General features: G+C 53.9%; 1 protein-coding gene and 1 non-coding gene across 2 annotated transcripts in view; both read right to left on the bottom strand.

Moving 5' to 3' along the window:
* The window catches only part of PADI2 (peptidyl arginine deiminase 2), a 42348-nt gene extending 24613 nt beyond the window's left edge, over positions 1-17735 (bottom strand). Inside the window, exons 1-3 of the mRNA XM_045898591.3 lie at positions 17556-17735; positions 4458-4641; positions 3419-3491 (exon numbers count right to left, since the gene is read on the bottom strand). Coding sequence (XP_045754547.1) covers positions 3419-3491; positions 4458-4641; positions 17556-17647 — 349 coding nt within the window. The 5' untranslated portion in view covers positions 17648-17735. The remainder of the gene's footprint in view (positions 1-3418; positions 3492-4457; positions 4642-17555) is intronic.
* Positions 10004-10136, bottom strand: LOC123860695 (small nucleolar RNA SNORA72). Its single transcript, XR_006794812.1, has one exon. It is a non-coding gene; the product is annotated as a small nucleolar RNA SNORA72 (small nucleolar RNA).
* Positions 17736-27057: the final 9322 nt, after the last annotated feature.

Here is a 27057-nt window from a genome sequence, read left to right as displayed (position 1 = left end):
CTCCATAATACTAAGTCATGTGCTTAGTGCTCTTCCTTGATTTATTAACTTCAGACAAGTTTCATTGACTTCCTGTTATAAAATTCAGACATTATGTCATCGGGCTCTCTTATCACCCATCTCCCAACCTCCAGGGCTTCTCCCCTTCAAAGTTCCCTCTAATGTTCAATTTAACTAGATTTCAACGGGATGATCCTTGTAGGGACAGAGAACAGGGCCGTCAGTCATGACCCACCCAGAGCTCTGCCCTCTGTCATCCCCACAGGGAAGGAGGGTGAGGACATCTGTTTTGGGGCATCTGGGCTCCAGATGACATTTCCCAGAGGCTCGGAATCCTACCTCAGCTCCCCAGAATAGCCCCACGGCATCAGGTGGCACCTGGGGTGTGGGGCAGATTTATGGGAAATGTCACTGGGATTGAGTTCAAGGTAGTCTGCCCTGAGAATCTAGACACCGAGGCTTCAGGCTTGACACAGAGGCATAAGCATTTTGGCAGGCCGCTGGCGCCCAGTGGCAGGGTGCCGACCCTTCTTATGTAACTGGGCAGCTTGGGGTGTGGTGGGGAGGAAGGACTTTCTCCCCCACAGCCAACTAGGGCAATTATCCTAGGCCCTGGGGAGGGGGCACAAGAAATGAGGTCCTTAGGATGAGGCTAAAACTTCTCAAGGCTCATGCCCTGCTCCTGCTGCCAGGACCACAGCCAAGAGGGTGAGACCATTCTTCCCTCTCCCAGTCCTCCCCTCCCACAGTCCCCTTCACAGGAAGGGCTTTGCAACTCAGCCCTACCTGGAGTCTTGAAGGCCCTGAGGGACCAACAGGCACGAAGCCTTCATTTTACAGCTGGGAGAAAGTGAGGTCCTGAGGGGTGGGCTGCTTGGTGAAGTCATACAGCACGTCCTTGGCAGGACTGGGAGCCAAGCCCCAGGGCCTGGTTTGGCCAAGGGCACCATGGGTTTGTTTCCAAATCCCAGGAGCAAGACCGAGGGACAATATGGTTCTTCAACTTTGCCCAGGCGGAGGAAAAATGTGGCTACCCCAAGCAGAAGGGAGAGAAGAACATGTATTGACTTGAGCATCTACCCCTTGCACACAGCCTCCCATCGGATCCCTGTGAGCACTGTGCACGAGGGCGCGGTGAAACCCTCTGTGCAGATGAGGAACCTGGGGCTCAGGGCGGTGACGGTCACAATGTAGCTGGAGGGGCAGAACCAGAACTTGGACTAATTTATGTCTACACTGCAGCCAGGGCTGTTTCTGCTCAGGGTGGGCTCAGGGCAGAACTAGGGTTTGATGGACTCTGATATGTCCCTGGGGGGGCAGCCCCACCATCCCAGAACTTTCGGGGTGTTCCTGCTTCTGAGGTGCCCTCCCTATGAAGGGGTAGTGAATACTCAGGACGTCGGGCTCAGGGCCCCTGGGGTAGATGCCTGAGGAAGATAAGACCCAGAGGGTCAGACAGACCGGTGGACCCTAAGAGGAACCAAATTTCCACCAGGGTCCCTGGTGGAACAGGAAATGTAAGTTCAGTGGGTGAGGTTTATTTCTGCAACATAAATGACTGTCTTTTATTCTGGAATGATTCCTCTGCCTACTTTTTAGGTGTGAAAATGTTAGAATGATGGTGATAGTTGTTGGCAAATTATTTTATTAATATTTTTTTCTTTTTGGCCAAGCATCAACATTGTCAGGCTTACTCTTGGGGGGTGGGGCGGGCATTTTACTGGTCCATAGAACCTGAATATCTGGAAGCATAGTTAATGTCTTCTGGGGGCTCTCAGCCCTGCTGCTCCCTCGAGCACAAGCTCCACAGTCCTTCAGACTAGGGGGAGTTTCCAGTCCTGCCTCCTTATGGGGTGTCGTTTTGCCATCTATCCTGTCTGCCTGGCTTTGGGGGAAGTCTTGCTCATGGTGGAGTCAGCCCTCTGGGACCATCCTCACTGGACAGGCCTTAGGCCACTGCCCTTCCTGCTTACGTCCTCAGGTGTCCCCGTCTCAGTGGGATTAGGTTTCCTCAGGGCCGGTCATTTGAGACGCCCCGGCGGCCGTGTGTGCATGTGAGGTGCGGGCCAGCCCTCCACTGCAACTCGGGAGGCTTTCGTGCCTCTCTCAGGGCCCCCTGAGGGTGTCCCGAGGACCCCACCCCAAGGCTGGGCACTCCCCCGGTGCAGAAAGAGGGTCAGGGTGACCAGAAAACAGGAGGAGCATTGCTGGGGAGCCTACTTTGGTGGCTGGAGGAGGAGAAGCTGATGTGGGAATTAGTTGTTTTCTGGGGTAAGTTCTGAGACCCCTTGTCTACTCTGGGAATAGCTGGAAGAGTGGATTGAGATTGTGACAGTAAAGGATTGGAGCTCGACACACGGTTGGTGCTCAAGAAAGGTCAGGCGTTTCTCCTTCTCCTCCTCGAAGCACCCAGAGTAGGTGTTGAATAAATGGAAGACATTCTCAATAGCTGATAGTTCTCTCTCCCTGCCATGTGGCAGCTCTATCAATGCTAAATTAAGGCTGGACAGACAGAACGACCCCCTGACCTGTCCTCCTGGCTTAAACATTATGTAATTAAAATGAAAAAGAAGATATAAAAGTAACACCTCACCTGCAGGAGAGTAGAGTGACTGAAGAAGACCACACCCCACGAGCCCCGGCACCCAGGCAGGGGAGTCCTGTGCAGATGGGAAGACCCCGGGAGGGGAACCATCCTGAGCCCTGGACCCAACCTGCCAGGGAGTTGCTGTGTGACTTTGAACAAGTTTCCTAACCTCTCTGAGCCTCCCTGTCCTCAATGCCAAATGAAAGGCTGGCACTTGGGTGGCTCAGTCGGTTAAGCGGCTGCCTTCCGCTCGGGTCATGATCCCGGGGTCCTGGGATCGAGCCCCACGTTGGGCTCCCTGCTCAGTGGGGAGTCTGCTTTTCCCTCTCCCTCTGCCTGCCTCTCTGCCTACTTGTGCTCTCTATCTCTCTGTCAAATAAATAAATAAAATCTTTAAAAAAAAAGAGAGAAAGGCTGGCACTAGGTGGAGTTCCTCTCTGTGTTCCCAGGGCAGGGTCAAGGGAGGGCAAGCGGGTAGCTGGGACTGTCAGGGACATGCTATGAGAGGCAAGCTCTTCTCCAGGCTGCAGGGGAGAGGCGGGGAGGAACAGACTTTGCTCTTCTCAGTGGCCCACAGAGCCTGGGGTGGGGATGCTGACCCTGGGGGCGAGGTGCTGGCAGACCAGGGTATGCCTCCTCCTGCAGGACAGCCCTCACCCCGGGACAGAAGGATCTGGGCATGTGTGGCACCACTTCTCGGTTCTGCATTATTCAGAGGAAGCTCCGAGAGCCAGGTCTGCAGTGTGGGAAACAGGCCAAGGGCTGCTGAGAAGGGCAGCAGCGTCAGACCCTGGGGAGGAAAGCACCCAGGCCACAGCCCCACCAACTTACCAATGGCCGTGAGGAAGAGCCCCGCCTGGTCAATGGGCATATTCCCCTCCTCCTCGTAGTAGTTGACGGTGACCTTGGCAGGGAGGGGTGCATTGGGAGGGAGAGAAGAGCAGAGATCACAGATCGCAGGCGGGGAAATCTGCAGTGACCACCTCCCTGACTCACCTCTCACAGCCTGTCAAGCCAATTCTCCCCAGACATCCAAACCCCCTCCTCCAGGAAGCATTCCTGGGTTGGTGGGCTGCTTCTTTCAAATTATCCAACAGATAGGGGGCTCCCCTCCTCTCAGAGGGCATGCCGGGTGCTGACTGCTTACCTATGACCCCTGGTGCATTCTGCTGCCTGCCCCCTGCCCCGGCCCCCCCCCCCCCATCTGCCATGGTGTATGACTCGCTCCTGCTAAACCACCAGGGTTGTTTTCTTTGGATAATGCCCAGTGCCATCACTACCACGGGGCGCATGGGGAGGTTCATAACTAGAGAAGCCAGCGAAGAGACGTCTGGTCTCAGCTTCATCACTTGGGCAAATCGCCCTGCTGCATGGATACTCGGCACCCCATTTAATACACGAGGAGGCCAAGGATGTTTGGGGCTGTAACTTCCAGTGATTCTAGTATATCACTCAGCAGCCCACGGCTTTAACCTTCCACGAAGCCATCATTCCACGGTCTGGCCTTGAGCTTGCCTCCAGTCCAGCAGCCACCAGCCACAGGTGCGTCCTGAGCACATGCACGTGGCAAATCTGATCTGAGATGTGCTCTAAGTGTGACAGAGACTTGGTATGAAAAAGAATGTGCGCTAGCTCATGAATTTTTTTTTTTATGTTGGCATCACGTCAGAATAATAATATGGTGATCTATGGAGTTAAGGAAAATACACTACTAAAATGGAGTCCACCTGTCTCTTTCTGTTCTTTGAGTGTGGCCACTAGGAACGTGGCAACGACAAGTGTGGCTCGAATTCTGTTTGTGTTGGATGGCGCTGCTCTCGCTTGGCCCCGGGTTCCCGCCGCCCTCCGAGGACCTCCCCAGCTGGGGTACCTTGTCACTGCTGGCCTCGGCGCTCGCCTGGCTCATGGTGACCCGCAGCGTGGTGCTGGGCGACAGAAGCCAGCGCTGTTTGCCGTTGGTGGCCACCTCCTCGGCCTGCCCGTCACGCACCACCTCCACCCTCACGCGCTCTGAGTGCTTCAGGCTGAAGGTCTGGGCCTCGGCTGGGGCTGCGCTGTAGGGAGAGAGGAGACAGGGTCATGGAGGGGGGATCCCAGGGCTGGTGGGATGAAGCGCTTCCAAAAAGGACTCCTGGAGGGACGGGGCTGCAGGGACCCCCCCCCCCGGGTGGCCAGGTCTGGGGGACCCCCAAGGACCCAGCTGCACTACAATCACCCAGTAGTGGGGAGGATACTTGGTAACAATACAGGTTCCTTGGGCCAGTCTTGTACCCACTGAGCCAGAATGTTCGGGGGCAGGGCCTGGGGATCCGAATTCTTTTTCTTTTTATTTTTTTTTTAAAGATTTTATTTATTTGTGAGAGAGAGAATGAGAGACAGAGAGCATGAGAGGGAGGAGGGTCAGAGGGAGAAGCAGACTCCCTGCCGAGCAGGGAGCCCGATGTGGGACTCGATCCCGGGACTCCAGGATCATGACCTGAGCCGAAGGCAGTCGCTTAACCAACTGAGCCACCCAGGCGCCCAGGATCTGAATTCTTAACAGGCTTCCTTGTGCTTCTGAGGGACAGCCATGTGGGGCCCTAAGGGTGCAGGTACTGAGGCCCAGACCAAGAAACGAATTTGCTCCAAAGGCAGCGCCCACCCCCAGTCCAGCGTGCGAACTGCAGGCAGAACTTGACTGGAGGGCACGAGGCAGGTGTCAAAGCGCTGGGTTTGCCCAGGGAAGGAGCCTGGGACTTGGGTCCTCAAGGGGCAGGGGTGGGCTGGCTCTGTCACAAAAATCCCTCCCTCCCACCACACGTTCTTTCCCAGCTTGGAACTCCCTCCTCTGAGAGTCATTCCTAGGGGCTGAGAATTATTCCTAGGGGTTCTGGAGTGGTTTTCTGTTAAAGGCTGATACCTTTGGAATTCTTTTTTTTTTTAAATTTTGTCAGAGAGACAGTGAGCACAAGCAGGGGGAGCTGCAGGCAGAGGGAAAAGCAGGCTCCCCGCTGAGCAGGGAGACCGATGCAGGGCTCGATCCCAGGACCCGGGGATCGGTGACCTGAGCCGAAGGCTGATGCTTAACTGACTGAGCCACCCAGGCATCCTAGTACTTTCGGAATTCTTGAAAAGCCATGAAGATGTCAGGGCAGGAAATGGACTGGTTTGATCTGGTTGCTATATGCATGTCTGTGTGCCCCCAAATTCACATGCCGAAGCCCTGACCCCCGCCCGACATGATTGCATTTGAAGAGAGGGCTTTCAGAAGATAGAACTAAATGAAGTCATGAGCACGAGGTCTGATCCGATAGGACTGGTCGCCTTGTAAGAAGGGGAAGAGAGATCTTTCTCTCTCCCACACTCCGAGGAAGGCCGTATGAGCTCATAGTGAGAAAGTGGCTGCCTGCGGGCCAGGAAGAGCTCCCACTCCAACTCGACCACACTGGCCCCTGATCTCGGACTTCCAGCCTCCAGGACTGTGAGAAATTCATTTCTTTGTTTAAGCCACCCAGCCCACGGTGTTTTGTTACTGGTTTAAGACACTGGTTTAAGGGGAGGTGATAGGAAGGATGGGGAGACTGGGGGAGGAAGGTGCTCAGGGCAGACAGTTTTGTTAAATCCAGTCCCTGGTCTGAAGGTTTCCAGAGGCTAAAGAGGGCTCAGAGGGATTTAGGTGGGATCCTCATGGGATTTGGGACTAAGATAGGTACAAGTGTCTGCCTCAAAGCCACATCAGCTATTCTGAGGGCCTGGCGCTCCTGGGTTCCAGAATAGTTTTCCACTATGGTTGGGCATCAGAATCAGCCGGGGGTGCAGTCTAAATCTCTGGGTTTTTGTTTTTTGTTTTGTTAAAGCTAGAGATCAGTAGGTCCTTTCCCTGGAGAGTCTGGCTGGCAGGGCGGAGGTCGGGTTGGATGAGAGGTTTCCACCAGTGGTTCTCAGAGTTCAGCAGCATTACCTGGAAGGCTTGTCTACACGCCGATTGCCCTCCTCAGAGTTTCAGATCTGGTAGGTCTGCAGTGGGGCCCCCATCTCCAGGAATGGTTGGTGATGCTGGCCCAGGCCTACACTCTGAGAACCACTGGTCTAGACATTCAGCAGTGTGGCCTGGTGGTGAGAGCCCTGGGGTGGCTGAGGCCATGAGTATGAGTCCCGCAGGGTCTGAGGACCCAGGCCACCGACTGCAGGTGCTGCTGGTAAAGACCACTGGTCTGGGGGCCACTGTGGGAGAGTGCGGGCAAGGGTCTGGCAGTCCACGCCTGGGCCTGGGAGAGGAGCTTGAAAAAAAGCTCCAGGGCCACCCTGTTTCTTGTCCATCTGCCCCCTTCTAAATTCCTTAGCCCCTCACGGGGCCACTGGGCTGATCGGAGGCTGCATACTTGTCGGCAGTGGTCTGCTGCCATCTGTCCACACCCATCAGTAGGAGAAGCAGAGTCTCAGCAAAAACCCTGGATTGGGGGTACTTTCACATAAGATGTGGGTTTGGGCCCAATTTTGCCACTGAGTCACTGAGGGAGACTTGAGTGTCCATCCGCCGACCTGGAAGACACCCGCCCACCCCCGCTGCCCCACAGGCTTCGTCCCTCGTCCCTCACCGGGCAGGGACAGCCCTTCATCTCAGAGTGTTGCCATGGGGTACCTGTCCTCCTCTGAATTGCGAGCCCCTGAGGGCAGGGTCTGTCCTCTTCCATCCCTCCTCTTTCAGAGTCCAGCGTAGGGCTGGGCACACCGCACACACCCCAGCAAAGAGGGTGGAGCCAAGCGGGACGGAGGTGAGACACTTAGAAGTGCCTGGTGGCATTGCCCAGAGGGTGCATGTGTCAGATGCCGCCAGGTGGCACAGGGATGCACAATCGAAAAGAAAATTTATGTATTTATTAAATGTGTTATCTTCTTATGGCCATTGATAAAGGATTGCTACTTATGGTAATGATATAAGATCTCCATTTATTTATTTTTTAAAGTGGGCTCCATGCCCAATGTGGGGCTTAAACTCATGATGACCTTGAGATCGAGAGTCACACGCTCTGCCAACCGAGCCAGCCAGACACCCCATAAGATCTCCATTTAAAACAAAGTAATAGGGGCGCCTGGGTGGCTCAGTCAGTTAAGCGTCCACCTTCAGCTCAGGTCATGATCTCGGGGTCCTGGGATCGAGTCCCTCATCAGGGAGTCTGCTTCTCCCTCTCTCTCTGCCCCTCTCTGCCCCCCCCGCCCTCCCCGCTTGTGCCCTCTGCTCTCTCTCGTACTGTCTCAAATAAATAAATAAAATCTTAAAAAAACCCCAAAGTAATAAAATGTGAGTTGATGTAGAGAAAAATGTTAAGTTATTAGCACTACACGTGGAATATGGTTAGTCTGAGCAATGGTGGGTGGGCTCGGGTCAGGGAAATACGCCTCTAGTGTAAGTCCCAGCCTTGACCACCAACTTGCTGGATGGCCTGGGGCAAGGCACTTTCCCTCTGTTTCACCAAGTGTGACATGGGAGCGTGGCACTGGGTAGGGGTGGTGCTGGCATCCGGGCAGCGCAGAGGGGGCAAGCCCTGGACAAACGGGTAAGGAGGGAGGCATGGAAAAGCTGGGGATCACTTGGCTGGGTCCCCACTCTCCTTTAAGTAGAGCCACGGAGATTTTACCTGGTTTTACATATTGGGTTTCTGCATACAGTTCTATTTAGGAAAAAGAATGCTTTACAAACTCACGGGGCAGGATGAGTTTTGGGACCCGACTCTGACAATAGCCACTCTAAGCGATGTCTCCTGCCGCCTCCGTCCCTGTGGGCCGGGGAGAAAGCGGAGGAGGCCCCAGAGGCTCAGGGGCTTAACGCCCTGCCCGCATGGGCGCTCCAGGGCCCCACACCCTCCTACCCCAGCACCAGCCCTGCTCTGAGCTGAGCAAACAGCTATTCTTGGACCCGCCCTGGCAGAAGCAACAAAGGCGCCCATTGTTCCCTGCAGATTCTGCTGGCTTTGCCTCCCTGCCCAGGAAGAACCTCGCAGAACTCATCCCCCAGAAACCCGAGACCCAGGGGCTGGGGGCAGCTCGACTGACTGTCCCTGGAGGCTGCAGGGAGGGGCCCAGGATGGTGTCAAGGGAGAGAGTGGGGGTACTGGTGGTGGCCATGACCTCCTGCTTGTGGGATGGAGACTAAAGATAGTGAGCCCAGGACAGGCTGCCAGTCCCCGGGACATCTGCCCCACCGACCATCGCACCCCAGTGCCCAGGACAGGGCCACGCTCCATATATACTTTGGGAATAAATGAATGATTGAACCCACCCTTCTTGGCTTCCCAAACTGTATTACCAGAGGGATTAAAAAAAAAGGACATCAGGTTACTTGCTTGCTTGAAAATATTCAGTGGCTCCTGAGTGCCAGCCGATACGATAAAAGCTGGGACCCAACCAGTGACATTCAGCCCCTGGGTCTCAGCTTGACTCTCCAGCCTCTCAGGCCTGCACTATCCCGGCTCACTATGGCACTTTGCAAATGCAGTTCCTTCTACCTTTCCTTTCCCTGACTGCTCTGCCGGGCAACTGACCATCCCTCCTTAAAGACCCGACTCAATACATTTGTCTCCATCCGTGTCTTTTTCCCTTGTAGCTCCTTGAAGGTGGGGGTTGTCTCTTCTTTCTGTTTCAGCCCCTGGCCCATTCCAGGCTCACAGTAGCTCTAAGTGTTTGCTGAAGGAAGGGCTGGAAGAGCAGGGCTTGCTTGTGTGGTCACTTATGCCCTCAACACATATTGACCGAGGACTTACTATGTGTCAGGAATAGTTCTAGGTGCTAGGGGTAGATCCGCAAAAGAGAGAACATGTTCCCTGGGCCCATGGGGCACATGTTCTCATGGAAGAGGAAGACTTTCAGTGGGTTACACAGCTGATGATGTGGCTTTGGTGGTGAGAATGACTTTAACATAGAAGCGTGGGGTGCCATGAAGCCCTGGTCTGCAGGTCAAGGAGGGCTTCCTGGAGGAAGGGGCATTGGAGCTGGGGTCTAATCCTATATTCTGAAGGACAGCAAGAATTAACTAGACCAGTGGATCTTAAATTTGGAGTGTGTGTCAGCATTATCTGAAGGGCCTGTTAAAACATAGATTGTTGGACCATCCCATCTCTGACTTAGCTGATCTGGGGTGGAGCCTGAGAAACATGGTTTACATTTCTTTTTCTCCCCCCGATTGGCAGGGGAACAGTTGACAAATATAATTACATATATTTAAAGTGCCCAACATGATGACTTGCTGTACGTATTACATTGTGGAAAGAAACTATGCTTCTTTCTTTTCTTAGTTTTATAATTCATCTAATGGCAAATTAACAAGGGTTATCTTCCCAAAAGTTATGACACCAAATGTGCTATCATTTCTTGAGGCTGATCAGATACCTAGAATCATGGGCACTTCCCACAGAAGAGGCATGATATAAATCAGACATGGTTGATCACCAGTGTTTATAAAACCAGACCTGGGGAAGGACCAAGGCCTGGCAACACAGGCATGGTCTTAACATTATGAATGTGTAGCCTGGAAACTGCATTTCGAACAAGTTCCCAGCTGCTGTTGTTACCGCTGCTGGTCCAGGGACCACAGTTTGAGAACCAGTGAATTGGACAAAGAGAGGAGGAGGAGGAGCAGAGATGTCCAGGCAGCACGGACAGCCTGGGTGGGGGCCGAGGTGGACATTAGCCCAGTGTGTTGGAGGAAACGGAGGGAGATCAGTGTGGCTGCAGTGGGTGAGCAGGGGGAGGGCAGTGGCGGGAGAGGACCCAGCTCGTGGCGAGGAGCTGGCCTTTCCCCCCCGAGGGCACTGAAGGCTTTGGGGGGGCATGATTGTTTTTGCACTGAAGACAGATCACCCACGGTGCAGAGTGGGAAATGCATTTCCGGAGAGCGACACTGGAAGTGGCGGACTCAGGGAGAGGGTGAGCGCAGGTGTCCGGGCGAGTCATGATGGCGGTGTGGGACAAGGTGGTGGCCGTGGGGATGGAGAGAAATGGCCGGTCGGTTGGTGTCAAACAAAGGAACTTTGAGCAAGACTGGAGCGCAGTGTCGGATGTAGAAGAGGGATGTTTCCTGAGCCCAGCCCAAGGCAATGGGCTTTGTGAGCTAACATCAGCTCAGCCCCACAAATGCTGTAGGGCCTCTGGGGAGCCAGTCAGCCTCTCTGCTCTTCGCTCACTCAGTGGGGAGGTCACCGACTTGGCCTCGCAGCCCTGGGGTGCCCACTCAGCCCCAGGCTTGAGGGCCTGATGTGCCTGCTCCTCGCTGACATCTGGCCCTCTCAGCTTATCCGCCTGTCCCAGGCCTCGTTAACACCAGCCAGGGATCACGCCCTCAGCGAACCCGGCTCCTGGCACTGCGGGTGTGACATCCTGCCCCCGGGTCTTTGCAGGAGTCTGAGGGGGTTCGTAGGTGCCAACCTGGCACGCAAGCCCAGGGCGAGCAGCCTCAAGGACAGGGATGAGGGGAGGAAGGCGAAGCCCTCGGCTTGGCATCATGGGGGCTGGAGCCCCGAGGTGGGTAGCTGCCCTGCACGGGGGATGCGTCTATCTTCAGCTGGCCCCCTTCTCTGCCTGGTGACCTTGGCTGCTTCTTTCACTGGGCACTGGTGCTTCCAGCTGGCCCTCTCCTTAGGGCAGAAACAATCGAATCTGTGGTCACTCCTTCCCCAGACACCTTCGATAACTCCCCACTGCCTGTGTAACAGTCTAACACCTGAGCCTGGGAATCAAAGCCCTGGTTTGAGCTCATTGAGTCTCCAGCCTTGCGCTGAAGGCTACTGAGTCTATGCCCTTTCTGCCCCCATGTGTCCCAACTGTCCTGCCAGGCACCATTGCCCCCGCATGGCACGTCCTGGTCACACTGTGAACCCCCATCCATCCTTCAGCTTGGTTACCACCTCCTCCAGGAGGTCTTTCCTGTTCTCATCTGCCAGGACTCCTCCCTCCCTCCCCTTTGTTGGTGCCTAAAACAGCACCTAAAACAAATGCTATTCAACATTTCTCTCCCCTGAGTGTTATGGATGCTTTGAGGCCAAAGCTCATTATTGTTTTAATAATATTACAATAAGCCCAATACTAATTCATGATAATGACTTGCTGGGTATTCATCATGTGCCAGGCACTGTTCTAAGCCCTTGGCCCACATGATCTCAGTCCATCCTTTTGGAACCCCATGAGGTCTGTATCGATATCATCCCTTTTTACAGATGAGCGTGTTGAGACCTGCAGAGAGTGAGCACTTGATCCAAGTCTCAGGGACAGTAATGGCAGAGTGTGAGGTAAACTCAAGCTCTCTGAGCTCCTGGTCGGGCTGCTCCCTTTCTGGGGGACGATCTACAGGTTATAGTCTTCCCTAAAGGTCCTCTAGTGGGGATGGGGGAATGTTGGGCCTGGCTCAGGGGAGGAGCACAGGAGAGGCCTGAAGGAACCTCTAGAGCCCCCTACTTATTTTGTAGGTGCGGTCAGAGGCCCAGAAAATGGACACCAAAGGCTTGGGTGAGTGGCCTAGATAGGCAGGCTTGGGCCAGTCAAAGCCCCTGGCCATGGAGCCTGGCAGGGCTGGGCAGGCAGAGCTGCCTCTGAAAACTGGTCTTCCCCTGCCTGCCCCCCCCCCCACCATCTAACAGGTGTCCCTGTCCAGATGGGGTGGGGGGTGACACAGTGGTGAGCTCCTATCACTATGCCCCCAACCTGATGCAGAGCCCTGTGGACAGGAAGGGAAGCCTCTCAGGGATCCCAGTTGTACAAGGGGCTGTGGGCTTGACACACAGGGTACCAGGTCCTCCTTAGACTAGTCTGAAACCAGAGCCGTGGAGCAGCTCCTGGCAAGACCTCCTTTTTAGGGTTGAGACTGCTGGGTACTGTTCTAATTTATGAGGCCACCTGACCTGGCCTGATTCCTCCTACTGTCATTCTCTTAGGAGCAAGTGTTGCTCTGGCCAGGCTCGGCCACATGCCCTTGACCTTCCACTGGCCAGTGCGGCAGCGCTCATCCCTTGAAGCTGGGGGGTGGAGAGCTCAGTCCCGTGACAGCTCAATCTTCATGCATCACTGGCCACATCCATCCATTCATTTACTCAATGAAGGAGCCCTTTATTGATGTGAGGGCTGGAGGTACAGGGCAGTAAGGAAGGCAGAGGGTGTGGAGGGGGACACTCCTGAAACATAAGTCCCAGAAGACAGCCTGGCAGAGTGGTCTGGGACCTGGGCGTGGCACCGCCACCGTTTGACTGCTGTGTTAACTTGCACAAGCATTCCTATCTCAGTTTCCCCAACTAAGGGGGCCAGGAACAGTACCTAACTCCTAAAATTGTTGTGAGGTTTAAACACGTGTAAATTTACTAAATACATGTGAGATGAGTATGGAAGGTGTTAGGAAGGTAGTCTGGGACAGAATAAGTGTTCAATAAATGTCAGCAAGTAATATTAAGTAAATAAGATCTGCAGAAGGAAAAATGGTATGGAGGTGGAGAGTGCCTGGGGCTTGAGGTGGGATACCACGAAACAAGGGTAGTGAAGAACGCTGCTCAGAGGAGGTGACGTCTGAGCTAAGCCTTGATGGATGAAATGTCAGGCTTGCAGAGGTCTGGGGAATAGCACTCCAGGCAGAGGGAATAGCACGTACAAAGGTCCTGTGGCACGAATGAGCTTGGTGTGGTCAAGAGCTAATAGCATCCACAAAACCAACATGACCAGAGTGCAGTGTGTGCAGGGTAGTTGGCAGGAGATGGGATCAGTGAGGCAGGGCCTGGCTCTCTCAGGGATGGGGAGACCATGGCACCCCACTTCTCTAATGCTTCTAACTGGATCACAGACCTCTCCTCCTTGGCCTTTGTCCTAAGGATATTTTCTAACACACTCACACCAACCGAGCAATGGGGAGGAAGTCTAAGAGTTGAGGGAGTGAGATGGTGAATTTTGATTCTCCAGGCTCTTCCCCAAGGTGGGGTACATCTCTGTACCCTTCCCTGTTTTCCCAGCATTTTACTGTGCCTGCTTCTCCTGCCCCAGTACCCTCTGCCTATCTTCTGCCCGAGAGTGATGGGCAAGACCCCGTCAGGAAAAATGACCAGTCAGCCTCTGCCTTGGGGTATCCCAGGGGAGGGGGTGGGGGATCGCTCCCACCTCATCCTGAGGTCAAATGTAATTAGGAGAATCTTCTGCAGAGGCAAGAGACCATTGTTAAGGTCATCTGTGCCCTGAAGCTCCTGCAGACTTTAGGAAACGGATCCTGACCTTTCTTCTCCAGAGAGAAGGGGATGCCTCGCACTCCCCTGGACAGATGCATAAACCAAGGGAGGGAGAGGAGAAGCTGTCTACACAGCCTGGTTTGTGGGTCAGTGGGACAGTCAGGCACAGTGCGATCACCCCGTTACTTGACTCCAAGGTTGCCCTTTCTCCCAGCTCTGGGGGTGTCTCTGCAGGGAAACCAAAGTTGAGTAGGGAGGTTGAAACCGACATGGAGAGGCCACTCGCTCTGTGCCCTCTCCAGCTTCAAGCCCGAAGCAGATGGGGACCCTGGTCAGCCCCAGCGAGGAAGCAGCTGCCGGGTAAAGGGACTGTCAGGGAGAGGGTGTGGGCGAGGCGTACATGTGCCAGATCTAAGAGAAGATGCTTGGGACTGAGAGAAGGAAACAGGAAGTACCTTTAACAACTGCTGCAAAGTAAATCTCTAGAAAAAAATAATCCCTTCTTCCTTTTTTTCTGTGCATTTACTTACTTATAGCTCGCTGGAAACCAGCACTCAGAATGTGCCTGGGTCAGGGCATCTACTCCCAAGGGTGGGTAAACCATAGGGTCTGCTGAGCACCCCCCTGAGTGACCCCCTCACCCACAGGGGAGGCCCCCACTGTGTGTCTGCAGGGAAGGGGGGCAGCACATGCCTCTCAGGAAAGGGGGCCCAAGCCCTTGGGAAGGGGGGCTGGGTGTTGAGACTTGTTCATTCACTTTTGTCACTCAGGAAGTGAGGGATCCAAACATACTCCCTTACTAACTGGGCCCAGGTCCACCAGGCCTTGCCCCTTGATGTCTCCTTGGAGACCCTGGGTGGGGGGGCATTATGTGGGGTCCAGAGTCAGAATCTGTGTCTGAGTCCAGAAGGACTCCGTGGGAAGTGCAGGGTTGAAAGGGGGTGGGTGAAGTGTTTGGGGGCAATGGAGGGTGGAAGAGACCCAGGCCAAGAGGGTCACACAGTTCAACTTGCTAGTTTTAAAGTCACACAGAAGAGAGTGGAGGTTAAGAGCATGGGTTCTGAGTCAGACAGACCTGGACCCGAATCCTGTGTGACATCGGGCGACTGGCCTCACTTCTCTGAGCCCTGCTTCCTCATCTACAAAATGGGATGATCTCAGCATGACCCCCAAGGTCTGTGGTGAGGAAGATACAAGAGAATGCATTTGGTTTCCAAGTGCTCACTAATATCCCTGCTATTATTCATATTAACACTAGCTCTTACCACTCCTGGATACTAGGAGGGACATGAGCAGTAATAGCCCGTCTCCTTTGTTCTAGAAGAGGCTTCCTTCCACTAGACCAGTGGTTCTCAACTGGAGGTGTTTTTGTCCTCCTGCTAGAGGACTGCTGGCATTATCTGGAGACATTTTGGGTTGTCACAGTGGCAGGGGGGTTACTACGAGCATCCAGGGGTTAAGAAGCCAGGGACGCCGCTAAACATTCTACAACGCACAGAACAGCCCCCCACAACAAACGATGATCCGGTTCCAAATGCAGTAGAGCTGAGGGTCGGAACCCCTGCCTGTGCTATTCAGTACTGGGACAACCAGCTACCTGTGGATGTTGAGCACCTGAAATTCAGTGAGTCTGTACTGAGACGAGCCATATGTATAAGATACACATTGGATTTCAAAGACTTAGTATGAAAAAAGACAATGTAAACTATCTCCTTAATCATTTTTATATTGATTAGATATTGGAGCGCTAGTGTTTTAGATCTCTTGGGTTAAATAAAATATATTATGAAAATTAATTTCACCTCTTTATTTGAATCCTAAAAAACGTGGCTGCTGGGAAATTAAGCATACACCTGCGGCTCTCTGTGGTTGGCATGTTATTTCTGCTGGACGGTGCTGGTGTAGACTCTTGGGGTTCTACCCTTGGGGGTGATGGGGTCTTGAGTGAAGTGCAGCTGGGAGACGGGGGTCATCGTGGCAGTGGTGGCTTTCTTGAGAAAGGACACAGAGGATCATCACACCTCTGCCCCCTGCCAGCGGAAGGATGAGGAGTCCACCCCGGCCCCATGCACTGCCCCGCTGGGGCTGGGCCTCTCTCTTCCAGGACAGGGGAGGGCAGGAGGCCCGAGCATGGCCCTCCTCTTTTCTCCCCATCCCCCCACCGGAGGCACCATGCCAGCCTTTCAGGCTGCAGCAAAGTGCCTTAGTGAACAAACAGGCGGGTATAGGGACAGCTGAGGCTTAGAGACCTCAGTGTGCTGGCTCCTAGCCCGCTCCCTGCAGTGCCCGGTTTAGGATCGGGGGTGGGGAAGAGAGGGGAGCTCTGCCAGGCCACTGAGGCCGGGACCACAGTCCCCTGCTGTGTCATGACCCTCAGAAACCACCCTTGAGGTTTCCATGCAGACAACTGAGACCAGGGGCAGATGAGCGGAGAGGGTCCCCGGTCTGCATGGTGATGGGGCCCTTGTCCTCGCAGAAGGAGGCTGGGGCCTTAGTGGTATCAGCATGGCCAGTGCCTGCTGAAGAGGTGGCAGGGGACTGGCTGGGCAGGGCTGCCAGGGCCACCGGAGGTGACCGAGAAGATGGGCTGGGGAGGGTGTGTGGGAAGACACAGGGATGGGATTTGATGAGGGCCTGGGGGAGGCGGGGTGCTCTGGATGACAGAATGATTTGGGAGCGATAAGGCACATTGGCACCTCCAGCTCAGCTCAAGGCACAGAGAGGTTAGGGGACCTGCCCGAGGTTATCAGCGTGGGGTCCCACCTTAGAGTCCTGCATGCCCCCTCCTGCAGCGCTGACCCGTCCCACTCTAGCTAGGCGGAAACATTTTGCATGCTTGGAATAGAGGGCTGATTTGATAGAATGCTCATGGAATGATCCTGCCGGCACCCTCTCCACCCACACCAGCCGCACCTTCGCAAGAATGCCCCACAGAATACAGGAGGTGGACCTTTGGACTTGCCTGCTTCCTGGGGGCTGGGGGCAGTGGGGAGGGGCATGACCTCAATTTCCCCACCCTATGTCCTGCTGTCTCAGAAATCCTGCACCCCACCCAAATTTGTGGGCCAGAGAGGAGGGGGAGGGAACAGGGTGCCGTCAGGGACGCTCTTCTGCCAAAGACCCTGCCCCTGCACCCTCCAGCCTGGCAGAACCAAATCCTCCCCAACCCCAGTGTGAAGTCAGGGGAAGGCATTCAGGGACATGGAGCTCACAGCCAGTGCCTGGGGACAGGCAACCACCAGCAGCCCCCACAGGGCGAAATTGGAGCCTGAGTAGCCCCCCGGGCCAGATTCCACCCCAAGGCAGCTCCTCTCTGGCCCGGCCCCACGCCCCGCCCCCCCTCCCAGCAGATCTTGGAGGAAGCTCAGCTGATCTGAGGTGGGTGGTGAGTCAGAAGGTTCTGAGAGGAAGGGGAGAGCCTAGAGGGGAGAAGGGAGGTGCTGAGGGGAGAGCAAGGGGAAAGACTAGGGTTCTCCCAGGTTGTCCTGGGAGAGGGGCTGCAGAGGGTCAGACCCTGGGAAGACTGGGGTCCAGGGGAGGGGCTCTGGGAAAGGGGTGACGAAGGAGCTGGGTCTGGGTCAGGGTGTGTGAGAGGGTCTCAAGATTTTCTGGAGGCTGTCAGTTTGAGGACAGTCAGGCTTCTGGGTGAGTTTCTTAGGATTTCTGGATGCAAGGGCCTCAGGATGAGGAGCAACTCGCGCTGGAGGAAGGCCGTCGCGTCCCCACATCCGAGGAGGCTCTCGGGATTTCTGGGGCCGGAGGGGGGGGTCTCAGGCCGTCGCGGTGGCCCCACTCACCTGTAGACATCGGTCCAGAGGCAAGTGCCCAGCACGTACACCGCCTCGACGCGGCTCCCGTACTGCAGCCGCACGGTCCGCTCGCGCAGCATCTTCCCGCAGTGCCCGTCCGCGCTCGTCCAGGTCGCGTCCGCCCAGAGCACCTGCGGCAGGTGAGCCCACTCCCGCTGGCCAGGCCGCGGCCCCGCGCTCCGCTTTATCTACGGCCGGTGGGCGGGGCGGCCGGTCGTCAAGCGTGGCCACGCCCCCACACTTCCCGCAAACCCCCCCCCCGCCTCCCCCCCCATCGCCCGCGCAGCCCCCCTTCCCCAACCCCGGGCCTGTAATCCGGGTGAAGTCAGCGGTTGCCAATTTCCTCCTTTCTACGCTTGGTTCACTCACTCAGCATACTCTCAGTGGGCTCCCAGCTAGCGGGCGCCAGGACGCAGGGCCAGCCTCCCCTCCGGGCGCCCCCAGCTTCTCAGGGCAGATAATGCAGCTGTGGAGCGTCCTAGGGGTGACGACAGGAAGTGGTGGCAGCCCAGAGGGAGTGGGCGCCCTAGCCCAGCTTGGGGTCCGGACCTGAGCCTTCCTAAAGGAGGCGTTTGCAAACTAGGGGGAAGGGAGGAGGGGGAGTCCTGGGAGCAAAGCCAGGAAGCCGGACACAAGCTGACATCCCCTCCACCCCCACGGATCGGGGAGAATGGGGAGCGGTTGGCAGGGGAACCCATCAGCCTACAGGGTCAGAATGCCAAGCGAAGGCATTGCTGGCTGGGTGTGCAGTTGGGAGGCCCGGGGTGGCTTCTTCAGCGAGAAGGGGCCGGAGTAGACAGAGGTTACAAGACGGAGGGGGCAGGCTGGAGGGGGTACATGTTTGAGGAGGGGGTAGTGTTGCTGGGAGAATGGGAGCCCTGGGAGGGGGTGCACCTGAATGAGAGGATGGAGGCTCACAAGCGCCCAGAGCTGAGATACACCCAGCTTCTGACCCCAGCGGCCTTTTTGAGGCGGCCCAAATTAGGAGATGGTGACTAGCCCGGTGGCTCGTGGGTAGCCAGGATCTGGGAGGAATGTGGGTGGACAAAGGGAAAGGCCTGAGTTGGGCTGGGGGGGGGGCACCTGCCCCCAGAGGCTCACAGAGCCAGGGAGACCCTGGTAACTTTTGATAGGAATGAGACTCAGGAGACAGCTCGAGGGCAGCTACCTGCCGAAGAGGAGAAAGATTGTGCATCTGGGAGCTGACTTTGAGGCTCCTCCCAGGTGGGCTCTTGTCTGGGCACCCCTCCACTGGAATTACCGTTGAGCTCCTACTATGTGGCCAGAGGTCGCATATGCCAGAGGTCCCCCCCTTCTTGGGGTCACAAAGCATGATACCCTCATCTCACCCACTGGGGAACTAGGGCCCCGGAGTTGGGGGGGGAATGCTGCACCCCCACCCGGGGGCCTGGCAGGTCACGGTGGGGAGCAGGATAGTGATAACGTCAGGCAAGGGGTGGTGATTGCCAGGAGAGAAGGAATGAGCGGGCCCTTAATGCATTCTTCTTAGGTGCCAGGCACTGGTCCAGCGGCACTTTTCATGTATTCGAATTAGATCATGGTGCCCTCCCAATAACCCTGCCACCTTCCAGATGAAGAAAGCGAGCCGCACAAAGGTTGAGGAATTTGCCCTCAGTCTCCCGGCTCCCGAGAGTGGTGGGGCCGGGGTAGGAACTTGCGTGGCCGTGGGGAACGGGTAAGGTGGGGGAAGGGCAGGGAAGGGCAGAGAAGGAACTGTCTCTTAGTTGGTAGATGAAGAAACCCAAGTTCTAGTTCCTTTGTGGTGACTGCCGTTGTGGAGCCCTGGGCAATTCACCCTGCCGTTTGGCAGCTCGTTTTTGTCTTCTGTGAACGACTGATCTCTCAGCATAGATGTGAGGATGGCATTAAATGAGACAATGTGTGGGAAACAGTAGCACAGTGCCTGGTACAAAGCAAGCACTCAGAGATGAAACCCCTTCTCCTGGACCCAGTGGACCCACATTTGGGTTCCTGCCCCTGGCTCAAGGCCTGCGATGGGTGTTGGGTCGCAGCGCCTGGTCGGTGTGAGGGGAGCCTCCCGGTGCCCAAGGGTTTAAAATAGCTGAAGTGGTCACAGCTGTTGGTGGATTCAGGGCCGGAGGTCTCACGCATCACGGCTGCTCCCACCGCTCCCCTGGGGCCCGGAAGGGCCACAAGGCATCTCATTGTGCCTTTTGGGGAATGCCAACAAAGAAGAGGCTTAGCTTGGGCCAGTTCCTGGTACTGATCCGCACCCCTCACCCCCAACTCTGGCTCCTGCCAAGCGTGTGGCTGGAGAGCCTGGGCCGGGAGGGCTCCTCTGAGCTATTCCCGTGCTATGATCCTTTCCCCGGGGGTCTCCCTGTGCCAGGCCTTGGGGAGGTGACTCAGACATCTCACGGGCCTGCTTTGAGAAGAGTGACTGCTCACTGAGGGCATCATTCATGCAAGAATTTAAAAAGAAAGAAATATACAATGAATACCTGATTAGTATAGAAAAAGAAAAAAAACTATGATCACCCAGGACTTCAGGGCCAGAGAGACACCACCGTTAACTTTTTCTGAGTACGGTCTTGCAGGGCCCGCCCGGAGGCAGTCCGGTGCGGCTGTGGGTGATGGTGCTGGCTGAGCCCTTAGGCTCTGCCAGGAGCCACCCTGAGGGCTTTGCACCTCTTAGCTCATTTAATCCTCCAACAACCCTATGAGGCGGGAGCTATTATTATTCCCAATTTGCACAGAGGTACCAACTGGCCAGGCGGTGAAGAGCATGCATGGCCTTTGGACTTGGCAAAGCTGGGGTCAAGTCCAGTTCTGCCCCTCGCTAGCTAGGGGGCTGCTCTGGACCTCAGCTGCTTCTTCCTTACAGGGCCTGCTGGCGGTACCCAGCCGGCAAGGTGGTAAGGATTAATGAGGTGGTACACACAGTGCCATTCTTAGTGCGTCAGAGCCCAGCTCCGACTAAGTCCAATAGATGGTAATTATTTTCTAGATGCACACTTTGGACTGTACATGCTGTTCTATAACACTTCAAAAATCCTCTGCAATTTATCACGAACATGCATTCCTAGGGTGCTATCATCATCCCCCTTTATGTTGTCCGGAACTTCAGAGTTTGCAGATGAAAGCAAGGCTCTGATTAGCCAAGGAGACTCAGAGAGGGGAAGAGATTGGAGAGAGGTCACCCAGCCAGACAGCAAATGGAAGAATGCAGAGCAGGGAGTGGTGATATTTAGTGAGCGTCGCTGTGTGCCGGGCTGTACCAGGCACCAGGTGGTGTGAGATGTAAAAACAGGTAGCTGTGGCCATTCTTGGGAAGGGGAGGGCGGGAGCAGTCCTCTGTGATCAGCCCTTGATCACTGCTGGGGGGGTGGTGGTGGATTTTCTCTACCCTTTGAGATTCTTCTAGCTGGTCTAAGAATCAAACTGACATGAGACAGACTAACAAGAGAAAATCAAACAATGTTTAACAGCATGTATATCTTCTCTGTACATGGGGGAGACCCAGGGAAATGGAGTAGCTCCTGAAGTGGCTGAAGTCATCACCTTAGATACCATCTCCAACTAAAGACAAAAGGTGTTGGGGTAGGGAGTCAGTTATGGGAGGTGACCAGGAAAAGCGCAGTCAACAAGGGTCAGGTTGTGGCAGATTTAAGTCCAAGCCTTCTCCATTGATGGAGTTTCTAGAGATTTAGAGTCATCCCCCTCTTCCTGGTACAGAGAGGGAGACACTCTTACAAATGGAGTTTCCCTTATACACATTAAATGTCTCTTACAAAATGGTAACTTCTATTGGTTTTCAGAACTTCTCTTTTGTCTGCAGGTTCTTAAAAATAACCAGTTTAAAATAAGCAATATGCCAAAAAGGCATATTTTGGGATGGCAAAATTTGCTCCTGTACTTCACCATTAGGCCCCCTAAAGCCACCCAAGCACATGCCTGAGTCTAAGGCCCTTCTCTACAGAAGTTCTGGAGGGGTCACTGAGCCAGGGCTTGGGGACCCAGAGGAGGGGTGCAGGGCTGCTTTGTAGATGGGGGGAGGGAGCCATTAGCCCAGGTGAGACTTGAAGGGTGTGCTGCAGGGGAGAAGGAGATAAGGAGTGTTCCAGACACAGGCAAGCACACATACTAGGGTCTAGTGAGTTCCATCTGGCCAAGGTTTGCGTAGGGCAGGGGCTGGCCTGGCCACGACCAGGTCACACAGTGCCTTGTAAGTCATAGGAAGGACATTTGGCTTTATCTTAAGGTCACAGGAAAGCCTTGCAAGGAACTTGAAACATGGCAAATGTCATGAGGGGTGCTTTAGGAAAATCACTCTGATGGCCATGTGGAGCTGAATTTGACAGGAATTCTGATAGGAGGCCAGAGTGGGGAGGTGATGGGCCATCCATCCCCAAGGCAGCTCCTCTGTGCCCACCCTGCCCTCAAGAGCAGCTCCCTGCACCCGGGGTCTTTCCTTGTTCCCTCACATCCCCTTTTCCCCAGCAAAGCCCACCCTACTTGGAAGGGGTCTCTGGCCAGCCAGTGAAGGAGGGATGGGGCATTAATTCCACTTCTGCCTCAGCCCTCAGTCCTGTAAGCCATTCTACTCAGGAGAAGGAAAGGGCTGGGATGTTACTACATTTACAAAGTGGCTTGAACAATGCAGTCATTTGACCTCTAATACCATAGGTATTCAGAGTGAGAGAGGTGTGTCCTGCTCTGTACTCACCCTTGAAAGCTTTCCAGGACTACTATCACCCACGGAGATGTGTGTGTGTGTGTGTGTGTGTGTGGGTAGAGAGGGAGAGGGAGAGGGAGAGATTGTTTGATTGGTTTTTTTGGGGGGGAGGGACAGAGGGAGAGAGAGAATTTTTTTTTTTTAAGATTTTATTTATTTGACAGAGAGACACAGCAAGAGAGGGAACACGAGCAGGGGGAGCGGGAGAGGGAGAAGGAGGCTTCCCGCGGAGCAGGGAGCCCGATGCGGGGCTTGATCCCAGGACCCTGGGAACATGACCCGAGCCGAAGGCAGACGCTTAATGACTTCGCCACCCAGGTGCCCCGAGAGAGAGAATCTTAAGCAGACTCCCCACTGAGCTCAGAGCCTGATGTGGGGCCCCATCTCACGACCCTGAGATCATGACTTAAGTCAAAACCAAGAGTCAGACACTTAACCAGCTGACCTACCCAGGTGCCCCGAGAGATACCTATTTTAAGGATTTGCTTCATGCTATTATTGGGGCTGGCAATTCTGAAATTTGTAGAGCAGGACCGCAGGCTAGCTGGAAATTCAGGAAGACTTGATGTTACTGTCTTGAGTCTGAAATCTGCAGGATGGAAACCCAGGCAGAATTTCTATGTTGCAATCTTGAAGCAGATTTACTTCTTCCGAGAAACCTGTGTTTCTTAAGGTCTTCAACTGATTGAATGAGGCCCACCTGCAGTGTGGAGGTGATCTGCTTTTCTCAGTCTGCTGATTGAAATGTTAATCACATCTAAAAAGAATACCTTCACAGCAACATCTAGTCTGGTGTTTGACTAAACAATTGGGCACCACAGCCTAGCCAAATGGACACATAAAATTAACCATCACAGGTGCCAAAAAGTGGGGTTAATTAATTAATTAGGTGCTTTGGTGGGATGGGGCATTAATTAACTAATTTGGTGCTTTAGGTCACCAACTATGGGGCATTGATTTCCTGCCAGGTATTCTTGCTACAACCTCAGAGGTAAGTACTTTTATTACCCTCATTTTACATTTCAAAGGGTAAAATGACTTGCACAGCATCTTATCCCCAGTCATTAAGATTCAAACCCAGCTCAGTGGGAGGACAGAACTTGGATGAACCCCTCCACACCCTGAAAACAAAGCTGCAAAGGTAAATCCTAAAGAAAATGTACGTAAAGGGCCAAATCTCTGAAAAGTTGCCAAGGGGCCAGAGTAAACGGACTCAGTCTATTTGTTGCGATGTGTGCAATGTGGAGGGCAGCCACTGGCCACTGAGCATTTGAACTGGGGCTAGTCTGAATTGAGATGTATGGTGAGTGTAAAATACACACCGATTTTGGAGACTTAATATGCAAAAAAAGGTAATTTAAAAAATTGACTACAGGGCGCCTGGGTGGCTCAGTTGGTTAAGCGACTGCCTTCGGCTCACGTCATGATCCTGGAGTCCCGGGATCGAGTCCCGCATCAGGCTCCCTGCTTGGCGGGGGGTCTGCTTCTCCCTCTGACCCTCCTCCCTCTCGTGCTGTCTCTCATTGTCTCTCTCGCAAATAAATAAAATCTTAAAAAAAAAAAATTGACTACATGTGCAAATGATATTTTGTATATATTGGATTAAATAAAATATATTATTAAAATGATTTGCACCTATTTATTTTGATTTTTAAAATGCAGCTATGGGAAAGTTTTACTTTGCATATGAGATGTGCATTTGCGGCTTGCATACTTCTGTTGGAAGTGCTGGTCTAGCCTCTTCTAAACGGTTAGGCAGGAGCTGTGGCCCCCTTGCTCATGATTGCCACTTCCGGATTGAGCCTTCTTGCCTAGACATAGTAAATATTTGGGGAAAAGAGTGGAATGCCTTGGAATTCCCAGAAGGCATCAGTGGGCTCCCTGGCGAGAGGTACGGAAAGGACAAGGCGGCGGACGAGGAAGGGATGACCACTAGGTGGAGCCAGATCTCCATCTTAGAAGCAGGGAGGAGGGAGGTTTTTCTCACGTGAGGCATGGTACCAGCCAGATCACGGAAGGAAGGCGCCTTTCTTTGTCTTAGCGCCTTCCTTTAGCTTTTGGTACCTTCTCCTCCCACCGGATGGCTGGAGTCAAGGCTTAGGGACTCCATTTGTGTGAGGTCAGTGGCAGGTCCCTTGGAGTGGGACCCTCTCCCTGGATAGAGGGACAACAGCAGCCCCGAGAAGGGGGAGTGAAGCCCAGAGAGGGACAGCGACCTGCCCAAGGTCACACAGTCTGCCAGGTGCTCTGAGCCTCATCCTTTGTGCCTGTCCTGTTGTCTTACGGCCTTGGTCCTGTGAGCCTGGGCTATTGATTCATTCTAATAAGCACTTAATAAATCATCCCTGAGCATGCATCATCACTGACCTGGGCAGGAGGAGGGGCGTGAGTCCACAGACACAGTCCATCCTAGCAATCTAGCAGGGGTGACACAGGCACCCCCCGCCCCCAACAACCCTTTTTATAAGACTACGTCTCGGGCATTCACAACTACCTGGAGGCAGGCGCTGTGATTATTCCTGCTACATCCCACAAGTGGTTAAGTTCTCCATCTCTAGAATCGGTCCGCCTGGATTTAAATCCCAGCCCTGCCACGTGTTGGCTTAGGAGACCTTGGACAAATCGTTTTGCACGAGTCTTGGTTTTCTCAACTGTGAAATGAGGGTAACCATGGCACCCACTTCCCAGGTTGTGAGGTCGAAATGAGAGAAGACATAAAAAGGACCGGGCACGTTGAAAGTGCTCGATTCATCTTGCTTGTTTTAGTGGGCATCACGCAAGGCCTCTGCTGGCCAGTGCTCCAGCTAAGTACCGTGGAGGGAACGCACAGGCCTGGGGTGGATTCCCTGGAAGCAGATCCTGCCATAGAAATTCAGTGCAAGTTGTTTATTTGAGAGGCTGCCCCAGGAAGCACCAGGAGGGGTGAGGAATTGAGGCAGGAGACGCTAGGGAGTCAACCGGGGGAGTAGTGCCGAGTTTCCCGCTGTAGGCAACTGCAGTTTGGGGGGTCTCTGGGAGGCAGCGTGGAGCATGAACTCAGAGTTGTCACCGAGAGGGGTGACGGAGCTGGGGTGTTGGTCCTTCAACTGAATCAGTGGTGGAGGGCTGCACCTGGGTGGGGGCGGGGTGATTCCTTAGCACTCCTGGCCTGTGGTCTGCGGTAGAGAGCCTTCTGCCCGGCGAAGAGATGCAGGTACTCTTGAAAGTCAGGACACACAACCTGTGCTTCACAGAGGAGGGAAAAGTTAAGTCAAGCTAAGGAAAAAAGGGAAGGCTTTCTGGAAGAGGTGGCACTGGAATTCACCTTGGAGGGATGAGTGAGAGTTTGACGAGGGCATTGCTGGCAGGAGACAGGGCACAGCCAAGGAAGGTGAGCGTGGAAGCTCAGGGAGTGAGGGTACATGGTGGGGAGATGTTTGGGGGACAGGGCCAAGAAAAGTCTGGGGCCGGGCCATGGAGGCTTTGAGTGCCGGGCCAGAGAGACTTCTGACTGGATTCTTTGGGCACTAGGGAGCCATGGAAGGTAGGATCTCTGGCTGCTGGTGAAGGTGGGCAGGAGGGCCTCCTAAGAGCAGGTGGGAGGCCCTGCTAGAGGTGACACGTGATGAGGGCTCAGCTGGGCCAGTGGGACTGAGCTTAGAGAGAGGCGGAGTGGAGGTTAAAGAACTTTCTGGGGACAGGTCCTAGAAATCTTGGAGCCTGGAGCCCTTTCTGTCCCTCCCAGGGGCGGAAACCTTGGGTGAGCTTTCTGTGCTGCCGTGCTTGGCTGTGCCATATGCCCACCTTCCAGCAGGAGACGCCACTGGTACAGAAACCCTCAGCTTCTCAGCCCTCACAAACCAAGAAAGAAGGGCCCCCTCCTCCCGCTCGGAGTGAGTGAATTGGATGCATTCCACTCTTTAGGGGAGGGCTTGAGCCCTAGCAAGACACAGCCAGCAGCCAGGAGTTGGGTGGGCCTGGATTTAAATCTACATTTCCCATCCGTGAAATGTAGGTGATGAAAGTATCTTCTCCAGAGGATTGTTACAAGGATGAAATGAAATAAAGCACATTAAAGCCCCTGGTACATACTAGGTGCTCAGAAAATGGTGGGCAAGTTCTGGAAATGGCCACTAGCCATGAGGGCTGAAGCCAAGTGACCGGAGCCGTCCAGAGACCAGGACCTTGCCCGAGGATGCTAGTCCACCTGCACAGTTGGCGGACCCTAAAGTCACTGGGGAAGCGGGAGCGGGTGACCTGGTTTTCATTTCCATGGCTAATGCTACCTGAGTGTCACTGTGGGTTCTTGGTGCCCTTTAGGTGGCTTTTCTGCCTAGAGAAGATTATTCAGTCTCCTTTGGTTTTCCAGAATTAACATTCAATTTCTTACAGTTATAAATTCAATAACCCCACTTCAGCGTTTGAGTCTTCCATGAATAGAGCAACTTTTAAAATAAGTTTTAAAAAATATCATTTAAAAATGATGATGGTTTGTTTACGATCTTGGTTAAACATGTGTAAACACTTTAAACGGAATATATAAATTTAACATATTCAGTTTCTGTTTAAAATACTTCACTTGCCTTAATGACAAACAAAACTTTCTCAAGCACTTAAACAGTTCTTAGAAATCTAATAATTTATGTTGATAAATATAGTGAATTTAAATTCTCAAAACTACTCTGATGCTGTTGACAAACTTGGTTAGATTTCAATTTAAAAATCCTAAGTCTAAATCAATCAATGATTCGTGTGTGCATTTTCAATTAGAACCTTAAGGCTGGTCTGTTACAT

Source organism: Mirounga angustirostris, unplaced genomic scaffold, assembly GCF_029215605.1.
Source record: "Mirounga angustirostris isolate CCGP_5_RB_7025 unplaced genomic scaffold, mMirAng1.0.hap1 SCAF_4, whole genome shotgun sequence".
In the NCBI taxonomy this organism is placed as follows: domain Eukaryota; kingdom Metazoa; phylum Chordata; class Mammalia; order Carnivora; family Phocidae; genus Mirounga; species Mirounga angustirostris.
This window is presented reverse-complemented; position numbering and strand designations above follow the sequence as displayed.